Here is a 19,944-nt window from a genome sequence, read left to right as displayed (position 1 = left end):
TGATGCTTGAATCAGGTGTTTGTGGCTACCTTTACAAGCCGCATTATAGCGAAGAGCAGCCGAGGCAGAATACCTGCCTGCCGTGGACGAGGAGCCCGGACTGGCTCGAGTTAGGGCGGACTGGTGGCGCCGGTGATCTCACTATGCAACTACGAACACAGAGATAGAGTCCGTCTGCGGCAAATAATTTCAATGATGACAATTTCTCCTGGACGAAATCTCTGAATCAGACGAGGACACGGACGTTTGTGTTGAGAACTATCCTAGTTTCGCACCGCATATGTTCTGACTGAACATCCAGGTACCATGCAATAATTCACCTTTTCGAAAGAAATACAAACGAGGAGTAATGCACTAGTGAGTTCGCTAACTAACTAGACATTTTGTGTGAATGTGAAATGAATTTTAAGCTCTGGTGGTAGCTAGCCTTGTAGACGGAAGAGTGATTTCTCTTATAGGCAGATATGCGCTTTCTGGATTAGTGGGAGTGGCTTGCGGAGCTGTGCAATGTGGTGCATTGTGGGAGTTGTTGTCTTTCATACAAATGCGTCTTGAAGTTATTTTTTGTCTTTTCTCGGTCACGAAGTTCAAATGGGTGGAATGCCCCTTTAAAGAAAATAGTCCAACGCCGTGGTACAACGAGCACACTTGGGCCCTAAACAGGGCAGCCAGAAATATGGAGCACAAATGGAAGAAAACGAGAAAAAAAAAAACTAGACGTTTTCCAAGTTTCATGGAGAGAGCACGATTGCGTACAGAAAAGCCTTAAAAACTGCTAGATCTGCTTATTTTTCGACTCTCTTAGAAGAAAATGTAAGGCTGGAAGCTTATGCTGCCATTTTGAACCTATAATCGGATCAAAAGGCAGTTGAAAGATTACGTGTATAATTCAAATATTAATCTGACTCCAATATTACTAATCTGACTCCATTAAAGTTGTTGTTATTCATTAACCTTTTATTCTTTAAAGGTAAATGTCTTTCTTAGAACTGATAGGAAAATGTAGGATTTAACCTGAATGTTTAGGTAAAGTTATAATCACTTCAGCTTTCAACATCATCAGTGAAAAAAGGAAAGATTCTCGAAGTCTTTAAAGCAGGCAAAGTTATTTATTAATTTACATGTGTAAATATACAGACAGTGGAATGGAACAACATACTGTAAAGAAAACTTAAGTTGTAACAAATAGCGTACTGTTGTACAGAAGAGGCCGTAAAAGCCTTTCTCATAGTATGAGGTTACGCACCGGTGTGTGGGAGTGGCGGGGTTACAGCCTTTCTCCCTGATACACAGTTACCTTTCCTTCTTATACCCTGAACAAAGCATTGTTAAACATGAGTGGAATACCAACACCGAACCTTACCGACAGGAAAGATGAGGCAAATGGGTGGAGATCCAGAGGGGGAGAAGAACATTAACATATTCTCATCAATGCATGTGTAAGCAAAAATAACTACAATACTATTGATAATTTTTAATTAAAGTATATTACAAACTTTTAATTTAGACCCTAAAGAATCATATTAGCTTGTACAAAAATGGCATTATATGACCCCTTTAAAAGGGCAAAAATGGATATGGTTTCTAGAATCTCTAGTACTGTTTTTTGAAATATAAATAAATTGTCAGGATTCAGAGAAGGGAGGACCCAGGTGCCGAATGAACGGGGAGTGATATTTATTGACAAAGACAAAACACAGGCGGAACAGTCCAAACAATAGAGCAGGGCAAACAACTGGAGAACAGGTGGGTCGAGGGCACAACTGGAGAACAGGTGGGTCGAGGGCACAGCTGGAGAACAGATGGGTCGAGGTCACAACTGGAGAACAGGTGGGTCGAGGTCACAACTGGAGAATAAGTGGGTCAAGGGCACAACTGGAGAACCGGTGGGTCGAGGTCACAGCTGGAGAACAGGTGGGTCAAGGGCACAACTGGAGAACAGGTGGGTCGAGGTCACAACTGGAGAATAAGTGGGTCAAGGGCACAACTGGAGAACCGGTGGGTCGAGGTCACAGCTGGAGAACAGGTGGGTCAAGGGCACACAACTGGAGAACCGGTGGGTCAGGGATTAGACAAACCCAGGCTCTTTGGGAACAGTGGAAACTTGACAGCAACTCAAGGAACCAGAGGCTTGGCATAGGTGGGATGAAACAACACTAGGCACTAGAGTGGCTTGCCAGGACAGAAAAAAACAAAAAGAAATTAAAAAAGACTGCAACCTTGCAGAGAAATTGAATGCAGACAACGTACAAAACAAACCAGCAAAGACATGAGGGAAAGAGGCTAAATATAAAGGGACCAGAGCACATGAGGATCAGGTGAGCACAATTAGTGTTGTTGTGTGAGTGCTTGTTTAGCCTGGCTGGACATGTGGCAGATGAGAGAAGAAATTGATATTGAATGTGAAAAGGAGGAATTGGTTCTTCCATAACACTGCACTGTGAATTTCCCACACCAGGAGTAATTTATATAGTTTTAGATTAGTTATTAACATTTTCTGTTAAAAAAAAATTATATGTTCTATGCAAAATGTTCTACTAAAGAAAAGATAGAAAATAAATATTTCTGTGTGCTGTAAAGTGGTTAGAAAAAATGGAATCGGAATCGGCTAAAATCAGTATCGGCAGGTCAAACTCAATGAAAAATCGGAAATCGGAATCGGCCGAGAAAATAGTAATCGGTGGATCTCTACTACTTACCATGATTTCAGTCTGTGTTTAAGTGGTTTATCCACTGAATGGATCTTCATGTGTCGCTTCAGGTGAGTTTTAATAGAGAAACTCTTTCCGCACTGATCACACGTGTGCGGCTTCTCTCTGCTGTGGATCCTCTCATGTGTTTTCAGATTTGATGACCGATTGAATCTCTTGTCACAGAGTGAACATTTGTAAGGTTTTTCTCCAGTGTGGATCCTCTCATGTGTTTTCAGATATGATGAGTGAGTGAATCTCTTGTCACAGTGTGAACACTTGTAATGTTTTTCTCCAGTGTGAATTCCTTCATGTCTTTTCAGAGATGATGGCTGACTGAATCTCTTGTCACAGTGTGAACACTTGTAAGGTTTTTCTCCAGTGTGAATTCTCTCGTGCAGTTTTAAACTGTTTGCTGTAATAAAAGTCTTCTCACACTCAAAGCACATGTACTCTCTCACACCAGTATGCATTTTTTCATGTCCACGTAAATATTGCAGCGATGAAAAACTCTTTCCACACACAGAACATGAATGTGGCTTCTCCTTCGAATGAACTCTCAGGTGTGACTTCAGGGCTGATGCACAGAGAAATGTTTTGCAACATTGATGACATGTGAACGTCTTCTCTCCGGTGTGGATCCTCATGTGTATCTTCAGTTCACTTTTAATAGAGAAACTCTTTCCGCACTGATCACATGAGAACGGCTTCTCTCCAGTGTGGATCCTCATGTGTATCTTCAGTTCACTTTTACTGGAGAAACTCTTTCCACACTGATCACACGTGTGTGGCTTCTCTCCAGTGTGGATCCTCTCATGTCTTTTCTGATGTGATGAGAGACTGAATCTCTTGTCACAGTGTGAACATGTGTAAGGTTTTTCTCCAGTGTGGATCCTCATGTGTCGCTTCAGTTCGCTTTTAAAAGAGTAACTCGTTCCGCACTGATCACATGTTAGCGGTTTCTCTCCAGTGTGGATCCTCTCATGGGTTTTCAGATTTCCAGACTGATTGAATCTCTTGTCACAGTGTGAACACTTGTAAGGTTTTTCTCCAGTGTGAATTCTCTGGTGCAGTTTTAAACAGTTTGCTGTAATAAAAGTCTTCTCGCACTCAAAGCACATGTAGCACTCTCTCACACCAGTGTGAGTTTTCTCATGTCCACGTAAATATTGCAGCGATGAAAAACTCTTTCCACACACCGAACATGAATGCGGCTTCTCCTTCGTATGAACTCTCAGGTGATTCTTCAGGGTTGATGCAAAAAGAAATGTTTTGCCACATTGATCACATGTGAACGGCTTCTCTCCAGTGTGGATCCTCATGTGAACATTAAGGGATGAAGATTGACAGAAACTCTTTCCGCACTGATCACATGAGAAAGGCTTCTCTCCTGTGTGGATCCTCATGTGTATCTTCAGTTCACTTTTAATAGAGAAACTCTTTCCGCACTGATCACACGTGTGCGGCTTCTCTCCAGTGTGAACTCTCATGTGACACTCAAGATTTAGTTTGGTTGTGTAACTCTTTCCACACTGAGTGCAGGTGAAATATTTCTTGGCTCTTCTTTTCTTTAAAAATGTCTGTTTAGTCTTTGAGCGACTGAAAGGTTTTCCTCCAGGTCTGACATGATGTTCCTCATCCACTTCACTCAGTTCTTCACTCTCCTCGCTCTCTTCCATCATGTCTGGCATGAAAGAAACAATTATTACATTTAATTATTACATTAGGACATCAAAATATTTCTCTTTAAAGTTATAAAGTGAATGGACATGAAAGTGAGCCCTGATGTAATGGTAGAAAGTAGAAAACTGCTATAAAATATGATAATATCATGCCTTTTTATAAATTGATTATATGTCCTTGAAACTTTCCATGAATGAGGTAAATTTATCTTCCAACTATTATTTTTAAAACATAGGCACGAATCCCATGTTTCTTTAGCAAGAACTATTAAATATACTTGATCAATAACAATTATCTAACATGATATTAACAATAAAATGTACAATACTGCCATATTTTGAAACCAACTTTGAGATTGATATTTATTTTACTAAAACCTTCCGTCTTCCTCGCTGCCTGCTGTGAGTTTGTTTGCTTCGGTGCTGTAAGCTCCGTCTTAGCCTCGTATTTCTTTGTTTTGAACCATCATTTACTATCATTTCTAGTTGTTTATACTACTAAATACAGCTTACCCAACATCTCAGATTAACCTGACATTGCTAGCTTCCGTTATAATTGGCACAACAAGCTAGTAATTCGCTAGCCTGTTAACACATGCACTCAGTTATTTCTTATTTATTTTCTCTTGTGTGCCCGCACCTTTGAGTTTATAAAAAGCCCAGGTGAGTAAGAATCAGTCAGCAAACACGGTGAGTAATGTCGTCCTGTTATTGTCACCTGCACTGATAAATGCAAAGAGACAGTCAGGCTGACGGAGAAGATTTCAGAACTAGAGTCACGCATCCAAACTTTAATTGAGGATAGTAAAAGTGCTAGAGCTTTAGATACTATTTTGGATGCGCCTAGCATAGTGAACTCTTTACATGATTCGGTTCCAGCTGAAGTAGAGCCTGCGCAGAAAGGCAAATTGGTGACAGTGAGGGATCGCTCTAGTTGCGGATCAAAAAAACACTCTTCCGTTCCGATTACCATAACAAATCGATTTGCCCCGCTCAGTGAAACACCCACTGAGAATCCTGTTGATTGTGCCCTAGTAATTAGATACACCAGCCACCAGTCACATGTTTGCCGGGACCAGAGCGCCTGACATCAAAGCAAATTTAAAAGTGCTGGCTAATGCTAATCGTAAATTCTCTAAGATCATTATTAACGGCGGCACTAATGATGTTCGACTCCGCCATCTGTATACTCCTATAAGCACGAACCCTGTCTGATTGGTCGTGGCGGCGGTGTTGCAGCGGTCTATAGAGATATTCTCAATGTTACTCAGAAAACGGGTTATAAGTTTATTTCATTTGAAGTACTTGTACTAAATTTTACGCTCTTAGATGCTAGAAAAACATCCCTATTATCTTTAGCCTTGGCTACCGTATATAGACCGCCAGGGCCTTACGCTGATTTCCTAAAAGAATTTGCAGATTTTCTCTCAGATCTATTGGTCAATGTCGATAAAGCATTAATTGTTGGAGATTTTAACATACACGTAGATAATCAAAATGATGCGTTAGGGGATGCGTTTATAGATTTATTAAACTCCTTTGGGGTTAAGCAAAACGTTACCGGACCAACTCATCGTTTTAATCATACACTCGATTTAATTATATCACATGGAACCGATCCAACCGATATAGATATCATTCCACAAAGTGATGATGTAACTGACCATTACATGGTAACTTGCATATTACGTACCCCTGTAATATATCATGCTGCGCCGTGTTATCGATTAGGCAGAACAATCCTTCCATCCACCATAGATCATTTTTCAAATTGCTTATTGAATCTGTCTCAGCTGCTCAGTGAACCCAAACAAACAGATGAACTAGAGGAACTAACCAGCAAAATGAGCACCATTCTCTCTGGAACACTGGATATTGTTGCACCTATTAGACTAAAAAAGGTCAGAGAGAAAATTAAAGCACCATGGTACAACAATACTACTTGTGTCCTAAAGAGAGAAACCCGTAATTTAGAGCGTAAATAGAAACAAACTAATTTAGAGGTTTTAGAATCGCTTGGAAAGACAGTACGTCACGTTATAAAAAGGCTCTAAAAGTAGCCAGGGCTGAGCACCTCCACAAACTAATAGAAAATAACCAAAACAATCCTAGGTTTTTATTTAACACCGTGGCTAGACTAACAAATAAACAGACATCAGCCTGAACAAAATATCCCGTTACAGTTTAGTAGTAATGATTTCATGAATTTTTTCACTGAGAAAATAGAAAACATCAGAACCACAATTGTAAACGTTCAATCCTCAATCGCGCCTTATAACTCAGCCTCGATTATCACCCCGCAAGAACAATTACAGTGCTTTACAACTATAGAACAAATAGAGTTAAATAAACTTATCACTTCCTCTGAAACAACAACATGTTTATTAGATCCCATACCAACTAAACTACTGAAAGAAGTGTTACCTATAGTGGAAGAGCCTCTCCTCAATATTATTAACTCGTCTTTATCTTTAGGTCATGTTCCAAGAACATTTAAACTGGCAGTTATAAAACCACTCATTAAGAAACCACAATTAGACCCAAATAACCTAGCAAATTATAGACCCATTTCAAATCTTCCTTTTATGTCTAAAATACTAGAAAAAGTTGTGTCTGCCCAACTAGGCTCTTTCTTACAAGAAAATGACATCTATGAAAAGTTTCAGTCTGGATTCAGGCCGCACCATAGCACTGAAACTGTGCTCGTTAAAATCACAAATGATTTACTATTAGCTTCTGACCAAGGCTGTATCTCAATACTAGTTTGACTTGATCTAAGTGCTGCATTCGATACTATAGATCACACAATACTCTTAGATCGACTACACAATTATACTGGTGTTCAAGGACAAGCATTAAAGGAGAACTCGGCAACTCTAGCGAACTCTAGTCACTTCTTCGCTGATTTTCCCTTTTGTTGTCGCATGTTTTCCCCACGAGCTCCCCCTACAGCTGTGGGAGGGTGTATATTTCACAACACGGTCGTAAAAAACTCACTTGCGGCGGCCTCCTCCCCCTCTCTACAGCTGCTCATGTGCGTTTGTTTTGATCGGAGCAAGCCAACTGTATCGTGTGGAGCTATGTCTACCGAGGTGGGTAATCTGGTAATACATCATACATGCGTGTGTGTTTATGTCGAATTGCCATAAAGCAATTCGTGTTTCGCACTCGTTCTCGCTTCTCGCTTCTCACGAGACTTCCAATTTCTATCTTGCCGGGACGGTAGTCCCCAAGTTGCAAGGTTGGTTTTCCGCCAGGGAACGCTGGGGGGAGCGGGGAAAGTCACCAATATCACCAGAACAGGTTGTTTAACCATCCAAATGATTTCTAGACAGTTTTATTAAGTTAAAAAAGTTACCAAGTTCTCCTTTAAGCTGGTTTAGATCATACTTATCTGACGGATACCATTTTGTCTATTTAAATGGAGAAAAATCGATCATAACTCCAGTAAACTATGGAGTGCCGCAGGGATCTGTGTTAGGCCCTCTATTATTCTCAATATATATGCTGCCACTTGGAAATATTATATGGAAACATGGAATTAGTTTCCATTGTTATGCTGATGACACTCAAATATATATTTCATCACGGCCGGATGAAAACGCTAAATTATCCAAATTGACAGAGTGTGTTAAAGATATAAAAGATTGGATGACGTGTAATTTTCTTTTATTAAATCCAGACAAGACAGAGGTAATACTTATCGGTTCAAAAAACCGCCCACAGAACCTCTCACAATACAACTTTAACATTGTAGGATGTCCTGTTACTTTATCCTCTACAGTAAAAGACCTGGGTGTTATACTTGACTGCAACCTGTCTTTTGAAAATCATATTTCATATGTTACAAAAACAGCCTTTTTCCACCTTAGAAACATTGCTAAGCTACGTAATATGCTATCAGTTTCTGATGCAGAAAAGTTAGTTCATGCGTCCATGACCTCGAGACTAGATTACTGTAATGCTTTATTAGCTGGTTGTCCTGCATCCTCAATAAACAAGCTACAGTTAGTCCAAAATGCCGCCGCTAGAGTTCTTACTAGATCAAGAAAATTTGACCATATAACACCAATTTTATCATCACTACATTGGTTACCTATAAAGCTCCGTATTAATTACAAGGTATTGCTACTGACTTATAAAGCCCTAAACGGCTTAGCTCCAGTCTATTTAACGGATCTTCTATCGCCCTATAATCCACCGCGCTCTTTAAGATCACTAAATCTGAGGCTTTTGGTCATACCTAGGATATCCAGATCAACCAAAGGAGGGAGATCATTTTCACATTTAGCTCCAAAACTCTGGAATAGCCTTCCTGATACTGTTCGATGCTCAGACTCGCTCTCCCAGTTTAAAACTAGATTAAAGACGCAACTCTTCAGCCAGGCATTTATATAATATTTTTAATCTTACAGTTAAATCCGGTCTCTAGTTCATAAACGCCAGAGGAGAACTGGCCCCCGACTGAGCCTGGGTTCTCCCAAGTTTTTTTTTTTCTCCATTAGGTCACCTGATGGAGTTTTTCGGTTCCTTACCACTGTTGCCTTTGGCTTGCTCAGTTGGGGATACTTAATTTAATTAATCAATCAACAATACTATTGATCAGCATTACCAGACGTGGACGTTTTGCATTAGAAACAAACATTGATGTGCTATTTTGTTTGATGCTGTGAAGCTGCTTTGATACAATCTGTGTTGTGAAAAGCACTATATAAATAAAGTTGACTTGACTTGACTGGCTGTCGAGGTGGTGTCCACTTAATAATATAGAATTCATAGACAATTGGAAAAGTTTTTGGGGCAGACCTGACCTGTTGAAAAGAGATGGTATTCATCCCTCCTGGGATGGTGCTGCTCTTCTCTATAGTAATTTGGTAAGGTAAAAAACCTTACTCTAGATCTAATATTATCACATGGAATAGATGTTGATGCCATTGAAATTCTGCAGCAGAGCGATGACATCTAAGATCATTATCTAGTCTCATGTAAATTACATTTAGCCAAGGCTGCATTTCTACGATTCTGACAATGATATTCAATGAGATAACGCGCTAGGGGTGGAATGGATCACACCAGATTCGGTTCGGCACGCATGTGATTCGCGGATTAACTGCTAAATTTAAACATCATAGAGTGAAAGTTCATAATTTGGACGTGTATTGACTTGCCAATTTACACATTAAAAAAAATTTATTCGCCAAAGAATTTCGCATTTGCTCTCATTGACAAATGCGGAACAATTAGATCATGCGTTCATAACCTCAAGGCTAGATTATTATTGTAATGCTCTACTGGGTGGTTGCCCTGCACGCTTAATGAACAAACAGCTAGTTCAATACACAGCAGCTCGAGTTCTTACCAGAACCAGGAAGTATGACCATATTAGCCCGGTTCTGTCAACACTGCATTGGCTGCCTATTAAACATCGCATACATTTTTAAATATTGCTGATTACTTACAAAGCACTACATGGTTTAGCTCTGCAGTACTTGGGCGAGCTCTTAGGGTTCTCAAGTCTCACGCATTGGCCGTGAGACACACGCAATTCAACCAGTTCACACGCTCACACGCCACACCGTGTATTTCTCACGCTGAAAAGGCAATGCCAACCAAGTTGTCCTGCAAGCTTTATATATAACGTTGTATATGAGGCGCAGGCACACAAAGTGAAGTTTACTGCCGCCAGATTGCATTAGTTACTAGGCAACATAGATGCGCGAACACACGGTAGTTGACGGAACATTCTCGGCCACCGTACGTTCATTACTAGGTAACCAACAACATTGCGCGAACACACATCGTGATGGAGAAGGTAAGTTGGAAGAAAGCTCGTCTAACATTTTAGAACATTTAATATATAGCCCATCGTATACATTATTATTGATGCAGTCAAAAACTCTACAACTACTTTGACACCAGGCCAGAAGCTTTGGCTCAGTTTGGCTAGCTTACGTTATCTGAAACTAAGGGAAATGTTAGTGGGTATGGGAAGGAATGAAGATGCATTTCATCATTTTATTTTAAATTATATATTATACTGTATTAATAGTCTTTCTAGTTACATTAAGGCTACATGTATTAAAGCAGAGTGCTCTGGGTAATATTTCAATTTAACTGTCTGGCATCGAGCCACAGTGCTTAACCCTCTGAGGTCTGAGCTGTTTTCTGGGCCCTGGAGGTGTTCTGACATGCTCTGACATTTGTGGTTATTTCTGTTACTTGTGACATTTTCATGGCTAAAGTCTAATTACACTGTATTCAGCACAAACTCTGCTACAATAATATATCAGCAGCATGTATGTAAAAGTTTGTAGTTTTGAGATAATGACATTTATGCGTGGTTTGTGAAAATACAAAAATAAATTCTCACTGAAATAAGGTCATGAAACCCATACTGATTATTTCTTCACAAGACTTTTGAAAATTGTATCACGTAGCCTAGAATATTTGCTCTAAAACTATGTGAGAATCACCCTGACTGCTCATTCAGAGAAGACAATATATTGATTTAAAAATTTTACGACGTGTTTTGTGTTAGAAAGCAATATGCGAAGGGGCGGATCACCTCATTAATATGAAAGCTTTCCACACCTGAGAAAGACAAAGAACCTCCCTAATGGCCCTATTAGGAGCTTATCAGGGCCCATCATTCTGACCAACCTTGCACAAAGAATGAGGAGATTTAAAAAAGAATGGCTTTTAAAATTGTTTGGATTTATTTACAACACAACATAATCCAAAGATACACAACAAAAAAGCACTTATTGAAGAAAGAGACCTTTGTGCCATTCCTAAAAACATTGTACATACCTTTCATTTTCTAAGGTGTTTGATTTTCACTTTACCATGTTCATGTACAGAGACATGTACTGTGAATGTTGAAGTCAGCAGGACTCAGTGGCATCTGGGCCCTGAAAAAAAAAAAAAAGTGAACATACTGATATCAAGAGAAAGGCCTGCACGATTTTGGGAATACATTTTAGATTTTTCTTGTTAAAATTGCTTTTTAAAATTCACAGAATACACACACACACTCACACAAATGTTTCCAACAATATATAATGAACACCAGGTTTGTTGTGCCTTGTAGGTATAGGCTATGCGCAGTGCTGCATAAAATAATAACAATATAGCAGCCTATATATATTTTCAAAAAGATTTCAGTAACAACTAAGCTAGAGAAAAATATATTGATTATCATGTTACTTCAAATGTTTCCATTCTTTATGATGATATGAAATGAGATAATAGTAAAAACATGAAGCCGTTTGGAGCGTTTTGCTTTTCCAAAATATGATACATTCAAACGCGATCGCGATCAAAAATATGATACATTAAAACGCGATCGCGATCAAAAATATGATACATTAAAACGCGATTGCGATCAAATATAAAACATTATGATTAGGCCTACCATATAAATAGCCTATCTACGTTTGAGCAGATATCCACAAACACAGTAACAGTAAACACGGGTCTAAATATTATAATATTCACCATATATCTAGCAACAGTTCAACTGCAATGTGAAATTTATCCAACAATAGCAAACTAATATGTAAGAATTACTTACCTTATCTTTCTTGTCTTCAAATATCGTTCTTCTTCTTCTGATGTAAATCCAATGTAAGCTCAGGCACGTCTTTCAAACTCGACGAAAAGTGAAGTGAAGTGTTTTGTTGTTGAGGTAATGAGGGCGATCGCGTTCCATGTGGAGATTTGCATGTGAATATCTTTTGCGCGAGTGGGCGTGGCCGAATTAAAAATAATTAGGAAGCGTTTGAGAAGCTGGAAATCTTGTTGGTTTTATACAAATTACTTAAACAGAGAATATTTGTTTTCGTTTTGAATCCGATCATTTAAAAGTACACACTTAAATGTTTATAAAGGTGTATGGCTCATAAATGTGTGACAAGTATTCGCTGAGATTTGTTTCAGTTTATAGACGTGCTCAAGAAAAAAAAGTTCACCGCGACGGAGAGGCAGAACGCACACACTGTTTATTTTCTTTATTTTACAAAAGCACAATGTTTTGATTTGATTGGAAGTGGACACATACAAAAGTTGAAATACCACAGATTCTTTTTTTATATTTATTTTTTCTGTATGACCATAAATGACGGAGAAATTTAAGTTTATAGTGCTACAATGTGGAGAAAATCCAGCAAAACGCGCCGGCGCGTTTGTCGACCTCAGAGGGTTAAAGTGGGAGCCCCCTACCCCTGTTATCAAGGCATCAAAATGTGCAACAAACACTTACTACACAAAACACATTTCATAAGCTGGAGTACACACACAACAAACACACACACACACACACACACACACACACACACACCTTAAAAGGTGCATTGCGCAAGTCTGAGTTTTTGCAGAACAATGCCCCCTCTGGCAACAAGCGAAACTGCAATATAGGCAATTTAATAGGCCCAGTCTCAAATTCCGTCCCGAATCCCTCTTATTTATTTTACTGAACAGGATTTATAGAGGCAATCGCAGTGATCAGAGAAGGGCTCATTCAGCCCATCAGGCAATTGTTTAAGCATGTATGGGTTAGAAAAATGGGTATTTTTAACATGAAATGTTGCGCATTGCACCTTTAATACTCTAATATGTCATTTGTACACAATGTCCCACCACACAATAAATTATTATACCATTTTGACTAGACACATTCAAAATGCAAAAAGATTTTCCAAACTGTTTGGAGCAATTTGTTATATTTTTGTAATTTTTGTATATTTGTAATTTTGAAATGTAACATTAAAGAGTATATTTGATGTGATGAATTGCTCTGACATTTATCAGATTTACCTATTGTTATAATTTCAATTTGTGCTGGTTAATTATGAACAATGGGTAAAATTGGGGGGCGGGGCTCCATTAGGGCTCCTCCCCTAACCGCATATGATCTCACTCCAAGCTTTTGATAAAACTTAAGAACCCTGCATTATAGTCCTTCACGTCTATTGCGATCTCAAAATTCCGGCCAGTTAATAATACCTAAAATATCAAAATCAACTGCTGGCGGTGGATCCTTTTCCTATTTAGCACCAAAACTTTGGAACAGTCTTCCTAACATTGTCCGGGAAACAGACACACTCTGTCAGTTCAAAGCCAGATTAAAGACACATCTCTTTGAACTAGCATTCACATAACCAGAGGTGGAAGTAACGAATTACAACTACTCACGTTACTGTAATTAAGTTGTTTTTTTGGGTACTTGTACTTTTTTGAGTATATTTTTAAATCTGTAATTTTACTTGTACTCAAGTACATATTAAGCTAAGTAATCAACTTCGCTACTTCGAAATGTGTAAAATCACATTTCGTTACCGAGTACAATTTGATATTCAAATCTTTGACCGGCATTTCGGTAGCCAATAAAAATATCCGATCATAAACGGACCAATAAAACCCCTGATATTTGGACTGAATTAAAGCCGCCGCAGTCACAGCAGGTTTTGAAGAGCTGATCATAAGTGAAGGAGGCGAGGAGCTCAGAGTGATTAATGGCTGGACTGAAAGTTTGGAGAAACAACAAACTACATAAGTTGTATTGTCAAAATATCTGTATTTTGATATCAATACTGAAATATCTGTCAATACTCATTTTGGCCTATACACTGATACAATACCAGCTGCGCGTTCTCATTCTCTCATCTCAACGACAGCGAGTTTGACACACCCGCCTCCTCTCAGCGCGGGATTGCAGGTAGGCCTATTACACATAATTTTATTAATACCTGCAAGTTTCTATGGCATATTTTAATGGCAAATGTCACGAGTGCAATATTATAACACGAGGGCACATTCATGTAATCGAGAAAACTGAACACGAGCTCTCAAATATACGAATGAACTGGACTCGGATATTGAGTGTGCGCTCTCGGACTGTGTCATATCATGTGCAATCGCGATTCGCGAATCTCTCCAAGTGGTTCTCACTGCAGACTCAAATGACGTCCAGCTCCAATCTCTCCATGCTCTTGAATTAAACGTTGTCAAAAGTTATGAAAAATCTAGTCTTTTTTGCAAATTAAATTCAGTTTGAAATTAAGCTTTCTTGTGCTGTGTGTGAGCTATTGCAACAGTTAAAGGGATAGGCTACTCCACTTTAAAATGAAAATTCTGTCATCATATACTCACCCTCATGTAGTTTCAAACCTGTATGAATTTCTTTCTTCTGCTGAACAGAAAGGAAGATATTTAGAAGAATGTCAGTAACCAGACAGTTTCTGGTACCATTGACTTCCATAGTAGGAAAAAAATATACTATGGAAGTCAATGAGACCGGAAACTGTCTGGTTACTGATATTCTTCTAAATATCTTCCTTTCTGTTCAGCAGAAGAAAGAAATTCATAAAGGATTGAATTGAAACAACATGAGGGTGAGTATATGATGACAGAATTTTCCTTTTAAAGTGGAGTATCCCTTTAACGTTACCCTATTGTAAAGACAAATACACTGAGTGAGTAAATATTTAAGTTAGATTTTTGTAATGGTTACTGATCAATGTTTAAATATGTAAACAAAAGCCTAAATTAAAATCTCACCGTATAAAGTGGACATGTCTCTTCAGAAGACTTGAATTAAACTTTTCCATACAAATAGATTACTGTTACAATGAGTGTTGTGCTTTTCCATGCTTGAAAATAATGATTGCCTTGACAAAATGGATGGACAAAAATGTAGATATTAAAATATTTAGTATGTGGTAGTTTTCCCGATGGTATTAAAAATTATAGGCTAGGCCTACTGAATATTGACATATTTCAAGGTGTCATATTGAAATTAGAATTTCCAGTATCATGACCACTAATTAATGTCCTTCGACAATAGGGTAAAAACGTGTTAAAAGTAGCTATTTTCTACATAAATCTATCATTTGGTTGAATATTTATTGGTAATACATTAACTATCGCCAGCTAAAATGTAAATAGTACTCCGAGTAGTTTTTGAGAAGAGTAATTTGTACTTTTATTTAAGTACTTTTTTGACACCAGTACTTTTACTTGTAATTGAGTATTATTTCAGCAATGTAACGGTACTTGTACTTGAGTACAAATTTTCAGTCATCTTTTCCACCTCAGCACATAAAACATTATAGACTTCTATAATACAATGATTAGGCTGCATAGATTAGGTCAGCCGGAACCGGGAACACTTCCCATAAATCCTGATGTACTCGTTACATCATGAGAAGAATGGCGTCTACGCTAATTTTAGTGTCTTTGTTTATCCAGAGGTTTTCCCGCAGCCTGCCGAATCCAGATCTGACGAAGGACCTTCGCCTGGACCGGAAGTCAATGCAGTGCTCTAGTCTCTAGTGCCAACTAGTCTCTCCCTATGGAGGATCCCTTTACCACTCTTCAGATAAAGCGTTGTCAGGAAATTCGTTTCACATACCTACCCCGAAATGACAAAATAAAATAAAATTCTGTATTAAAATTTATAAGGAAAGCCCAGTACTTTTAGACTTGGTTTGTAGGGAATTACAAACCTGTGCACATATATTCAAACGCACATAACTATAGAACCAATTCTTAATGCGCATGTGAACGCCATCAGTGTTTATCACAGGTTCGCATTTAAAATCTGTGTAGAGAGAATGGTGTCGTCTTAGCGGCCCCTAATTTAATAACAAATTATCATTGTGACGGAAGCGAATCAATCAAAACTAACTTTAGCTGGAATATAATTTCATTAAAGAACCGCTATAAAGCCAAAACAATCTCTGTTATCTTAATTATACGTTTATCTCTGTAAAGCTGCTAACAATCTACATTGTTAAAAGCGCTATATAAATGAAGATGACTTGACTTTTAATTATTAATGGCCGTTCACACTAGACTTTTCCTTCCTAGACTTCCATTCATGAGTCTGTGAAAGTGAGACACCAGAAACACAAGCTCAAGTGAATAACTCTGTGAGAAATAACACAAACATTTATCATTCAAGTGGAGTGGATTGTTTTTTATATTTTTTTTTATTTTTATTTTTTTATTATTATTATTTGTTATACCGTTAAATGTATGTTAAATTTATGTTTGTGAAAAAGCTGCCACAAAATGTGACGTCATTTCTCAGCCGTCGCACGTCTGTAGAAATTTCACAAGCTCAAAGTGTAGAGCGGCCGCGGCTTTAACTAGTTTTAAATGAACAATTTTTATTAGCATTATCTGTGTCCTACATGTTTCACTCAACCCTGTTACTCCTGACATGATTTTCCTCCTTTTAAAAACAGAGAATTTATTAAAATTGTGACATCATCTGGGCTCTTTCTACTGCATGATGGGAAGACAAGAATATAATCTCAATCCATTGTCTCAGTTTTTACACAAACTGTAGCATTGACTGTGTTCATCAACCCTGTTACCAAAGTTACTGTAAGAATCTCTATAACTATGAATAACTTGTATGATATTTGACAAATACAACTTTATCAGTGACTTTTGTGTTTACTGATTATTCTTTAAAAAATAATAATTGTTTTAACTATGTTGAAAATGACTAAAATTTGGGTAAAATTGTTGCAAATTGGAAACCAGATATAAAATAAATGTAAAATAGTATTTAGCTTGATCTAATATTTATAATCAGTATAAAAATGTCTCAAACCTCCCTTACTGACCATTTGTTGAAGAAAACCCAGAACCTTCTGTACCATTTCATAGTTAAACTGTTTATCTAAAAGTGATGAAGTGCTTGAATGTTTCTAACATGAATGTTCTTCAGCATCATGAATGAATGAAGAATAAACACCAACCTCTTTGTTCTTCAGGATCTTCAGTGTGTTTCATTCTACAGGGTTCTGGATCACTCATGTTCTCACTGTCCTCTTTAATAAACTCAGTCTTTGCAGATTTCAGCTCTTCCTGATGCTCTGATGCTCGTCTTCACTTGTAGCTGATGGGAATTTGCAGAATTTATTGGAGAAATACAGTGGGAGGAGCTTCACTGATGATGAATTCCAGAGTTGGGGGTGCTGATCTGCCAAAATCAAAAATATCAATTACTGAATTTGTTTTGGTTTTTTAAACCATCTTCCTTTAACTAGTTAACACACACAGTAACATGCATGAAGCAAAATGTACATGCTTTACCATCTGGGCTGTTCAGTGCCATTGGACATCAATAAGTACAAGAAAACTTTTAAATGAACACATTATATTCTAAACCTGGTATTGGAAGTACATACCTGTCCTGTACAATTTCAAAGAGAGCAAAAGTTCAGGATTCTATCTCCATTCAGAATCAGCCTAACATAAGAAAAAGGACAACTGAAACACGTGGGCTGCATTAAGACGATAGACTGCTGGCGAGCGCTAGCACACAGCAAAACAAACCTCGAGGTTAGCAATGTTAGCAATTTCTTAAGCACTCAAAACAGCAGTTCTCGACACATCTCAACTAAATGTATGCACTCACCATAAAATACACGTACAAGTTACCATGTGCACTAAAGCTAAAGTTCCAACCGGTATATTTCAAGCTTACATCGCCCTGATGTGAACATCTCTCTCGGTCCAGTAGATGCAGACTGAGAAACGAGCGCGAAAGTTCAGTATTTGACCACCACTCTAGCCTCTATCCAATAGAGGGCGCACTTACACAACACACAACTCTCCCGATACCTATGAAAAGACTGAACAATACAAGAGTCACATAAAACTCACATACCCACAAAATAGAAAATGAAAGGTTGCAAAAATATTTGTCATTCTTTAACATGTTAAATAAGCATTTATGCCTGTCTATCTATTCATCCTACAGTAACTGGTGCCAATTCATTAATTATTTTGAACAATTTTTATTGCATAATCCCAACATCAGCTTCTTCATTCAAATTCAGGTATATATCTAGAAATATAGAAAAGAATATAAATAATTTAAATTCTTCCAAATATAAATAATGATAAGAAAACAGTTAAATCATAAATACAGAAATAAACGTAGCCAAATACCCTCAGTCTGCTGACACCAATGAAATGAGCTTTAAGTGACAATTTACAGGAGATCTGAAGACATCAGCATAATAAATGAGGTGAAAACAGGAACTATTGTCATGAAATAAAGAGTGTTTTCAGCAGATCTGTTAATATTGATGAGCCTCAGACTATCAACACTCATTCAACAAGCCATTCAGGATCATCAGCAGATCATCTCACTATGATCAGAAACGTCACGATGAGAAATAAAATGATTCGTCAACAGATTTCCCAGCAGGCCGTGCTCTTTTGTAAAAGTTGAGAATAAAACAAATAGTCCAGGCAAACTAACTCATTTGGAGCCAAAAATAAAAAGAATTGTAAAATATTTTTTTTCAGCATAGATCATTTCTATGAGGTGTCCAGAACAACTTACTAAAAGTCCTAAGAAATCCTAGTTGAGGAAATATGTTAATTTATCATCAATCCGAAATGTGTGCCATTAAGGCCAGCAACAACACACCCCATATTTGCATATTACAATTAATTTTCAAAGAAACTTAAACTTAAACAAAAAAAAAAAAATACTTTTCATGGGTACTTTCATTGTGTAAAGTTTCATTTTGATAGGAGTAAAGGAAAAAAGTAGCCCCATTTGGGTGTATTGTTGTCTGGCCTTATTGGCACACATTTCGGATTGATGATAAATTAACATATTTCCTCAACTAGGATTTCTTAGAACTTTTAGTATGTTGTTCTGGGCACCTCATAGAAATGATCTATGCTGAAAAAATATTATTTTACAATTAGTCTGTCGTAAAATGCTACTTTGCCTGGACTAAAAATAAATTAAGTAATTGTGATTATGATTTTTTTTTTAATTCATGGCCAAAGTATCATTACTGAAATCAAATATACATTCATTAAAGAAAAGGAAGAGAAAATATATGATAGAACTGATAGAAAGTGGCAGGGACATTAGCCTACATAATTTAGAAATAAATCTGAATGTGTATGCCTCCAACCTTACACTGAACAAAGACCATAACCACTATTCTTCTCATGTAGCCTACCCCAATTACAATTTCAACCTTACAATTACAATTTTGTTATTGGTATTTTACTTTCATTTTCTTGTAAACAAAAGTGAGTCTCCTGAGTCAGCCGTAGATAGATAGATAGATAGATAGATAGATAGATAGATAGATAGATACAGTTGAGATAGTTACCTTAAATGTAAAAAATGAAGACGCAAGACACCTGTTTCCAGTTCAGCGTTGAGGAGAAGAGCCAGGGTGGACCTTAATAGAAGGTTAATTGATATCGGCCAGAAAACACCTGCAGCCACACTTCCTCCCAGAGATATTGGGTCTCCAACAGATGATGTTGCAGAACCTGAAAATGAAATCATGGAAGAAAATCTTGGATTAGATCCAATGGCAGCTGTTGTGTCTGACCCAGAGGATAGATCTTATTATCAAGATGATAGTGATGTAGAAGAAATATCTGACTGGGAGGAACCAGAAAAACTCGCCTTTCCAACTGGGCATTAACATATGGTATTTCCCATATTGCACTTTCGGCTCTCTTGGCAATATTAACGGTCCACCACTGTGACTTGCCAAAAGATGCACGAACTC

The 19,944-nt window shown here is 37.8% G+C and overlaps 1 protein-coding gene across 2 annotated transcripts; it reads right to left on the bottom strand.

The window, feature by feature from the left end:
- Window positions 1-1,091: 1,091 nt before the first annotated feature.
- LOC307162569 (uncharacterized protein) lies at window positions 1,092-17,919 on the bottom strand. 2 transcript variants are annotated; one of them, XM_079877983.1, is made up of 4 exons: window positions 17,575-17,635; window positions 17,143-17,366; window positions 2,700-4,374; window positions 1,092-2,172 (listed from the first exon to the last, which is right to left on the bottom strand). In XM_079877983.1, the coding sequence occupies exons 2-4, from the start codon at window positions 17,198-17,200 to the stop codon at window positions 2,157-2,159; spliced, it is 1,749 nt and encodes a 582-aa protein (XP_079734109.1). In that variant the 5' UTR covers window positions 17,201-17,366; window positions 17,575-17,635; the 3' UTR covers window positions 1,092-2,156. The 2 variants fall into 2 exon arrangements, with proteins under 2 accessions (XP_079734109.1, XP_079734110.1); XM_079877984.1 differs by having other exon boundaries at window positions 17,143-17,919.
- Window positions 17,920-19,944: the final 2,025 nt, after the last annotated feature.

Source organism: Squalius cephalus, assembly GCF_949319135.1.
Source record: "Squalius cephalus genome assembly, chromosome: 1".
In the NCBI taxonomy this organism is placed as follows: Eukaryota; Metazoa; Chordata; class Actinopteri; order Cypriniformes; family Leuciscidae; genus Squalius; species Squalius cephalus.
Note: the sequence above shows the minus strand (reverse complement) of the source record. Positions and strands in the feature narration are given on the sequence as shown.